Raw genomic sequence first — 2,186 nt, 5'->3', positions numbered from 1 at the left:
CATTTTATTTAATAAAATCACATATGAAACATCTTCAATTAATTGAGATTTTTTATTAGTGAAACTTTGTTATTCTTGACTTTTAATTCGGTAAAGTTGTTATATTCCTGATATAAATTCTAATGGAATAATTTAAGGAATTTTTTTTAAATGGGGTAAGTAAAATTTAATCATGTTAGTTAACTTTCTTAATTATTGTAAAATATTCTTTTGTTATTAAAACTATGAAAAAATTATATAAAATATCACAATAAAAAATATTGATATTTTTATAAAATATTCTTTTCTATCTAATTTAATCAATGTTTTCAAAAATATTCATTATAATTATTCCACATTTAATTATAGTACAAATATCATTTGAATGACCACTACAAGAAAACACGGAAATAGCTATGGAAAATAAGCGTTGATTAATAGCTGACGCAAATACAGTCAAAAAAGCTAACACTATTTTAAGATATAACGTCGACTTTTTCGACACTAAATTTAAATTGAGTTTAGTGTTAGAAAAGACGACGCTATTCTTTAAATATAGTGTTAGCTTTTCTAACACTAACTTAATTTAGTTTAGCGTCGGAAAAGCCGACGCTATTTTTTTAGATATAGTGTCGGTTTTTTTGACACTAAATTTAAATTGAGTTTAGTATCGAAAAAGCTGACGTTACATCTTAAAATAACGTCGACTTTTCCGACAGTATACGTGCTTTGAGAGAGATAAAGATAATTTTTTCAATCTTATATACGCATAATGTGTTGTGGTGCACTTGTTTATCAAGTTCACTTAAGACGTCAAAGTTCCAAGATCGAGTCTCGAGAATGTTAAAATTACGAACGAATAAATGATAAGCTGAAAAAAGAAGATAAAAAAAATAAAATAAATTTTATGTCAATATAATGTCGGCTTAACTGATAATAAAAAATTAAAATAAATAAAATTATTATTGACGGCTTAGTCGACACAAAAAAAAAATTGTGTCAACTAATTATATTTATGCTAAAAATTGACAAATGATTGACAATATTATATCGATTTTTATTATTTTAGAGCCAATTTTTGGCCGACTCTAAATTGAAACGTTTTTGTAGTGGACATTAAATTTGATCTAGTCAAACATCATTTATTTTTTTAATTTTTAAAATCTTGTAACTGTTGAAAGAGTTTTTTCTCATAAATATCATTGACTGACATTAATTTTTTTTTTCATGTTAACAAATAAATGTAAACGTTGAATGGCCTTTTTTTAACAGCAAATCATCGTATTAATAAACTTAAACTATAAAAACCTCTCACAAATATGTATTTCTGAAAAGTTGGTTCACTAAAACAAATTAAAGGATTGACAAAAGGTGCAAACGATGTCTTTAATTGCAAGAAGTGTTACCATCCTATGGGTTTTCATGCTTGTTTTTCCGTCAGCAAGCATGGCTGTGACAGTGGACAGGCTCCTTATTGTTGTGACGAACTCTTTGGATGGAAATTTGGACTTAACCGTTAGTTGCAACAATATTGAAGCTGCACATCGCCTTATCAAACCTGGTCAATACTTTGAATGGATTTATACTGGTTATGTTTCACCAAGCAAGCCACCATTCCTTTGTTCCTTTCAATGGAAAGGTGCCTCTCAGTCGTTTAATATGTACTATCCGTTTTATGATAATGATTGCGAAGAGTGCCATTGGTATATACATCAAACTGGACCATGTAGGGTGTATTTTGGTGATAAAGGCCAGCGTTCTCTTCGTTGCTCTAAATGGATTTAAAATATATTTTTATCTTAATAGATATATGTATTGTAATTCTACTTATCTTTGTAGAGAGATATTCCCCCTATTCTATCATATGAATAAAGGAGTCGTCAATGTTGGGTTCACATTGATTATCATGCATGGCTTTGAAAGTTGAGTTCAAGCTTCTGTTTGGTGTGAATTGCTCTTGCTTTCGGTATAAAATTGAGTGTTGTTCTGGTAAAGGCTTTAAATTTAAAGTCAACTTGCTTAAAGTCAATAATACTACTTTTGTTTAATTATATATAGAAAAATAAATACATCAATAAAAAGTAATTAAATTATTACCTCTGTCTTTATATATAAAATTATTTTCACTTTTTTATTTGTGTAACATCCCAAATTTGTAGAAATAAATTAATAAAGGGTGTTAATTAAATTAATTAACGGTATTTGAA

At 27.5% G+C, this 2,186-nt stretch overlaps 1 protein-coding gene across 1 annotated transcript; it reads left to right on the top strand.

Moving 5' to 3' along the window:
* Nucleotides 1-1,359: 1,359 nt before the first annotated feature.
* Nucleotides 1,360-1,764, top strand: LOC109802719 (uncharacterized). Its single transcript, XM_020364130.2, has one exon. It carries the CDS (start codon nt 1,360-1,362, stop codon nt 1,762-1,764), a length of 405 nt encoding a protein of 134 aa, XP_020219719.2.
* Nucleotides 1,765-2,186: the final 422 nt, after the last annotated feature.

The sequence above is a fragment of the Cajanus cajan genome, chromosome 4 (genome assembly GCF_000230855.2).
Source record: "Cajanus cajan strain Asha chromosome 4, NIPB_CcT2T_4, whole genome shotgun sequence".
Classification (NCBI taxonomy): Eukaryota; Viridiplantae; Streptophyta; class Magnoliopsida; order Fabales; family Fabaceae; genus Cajanus; species Cajanus cajan.
This window is presented reverse-complemented; position numbering and strand designations above follow the sequence as displayed.

Excerpts from the sequence above, each read along its gene's own strand:
- LOC109802719 (XM_020364130.2), top strand. The coding sequence starts at position 1,360 with ATGTCTTTAATTGCAAGAAGTGTTACCATCCTATGGGTTTTCATGCTT.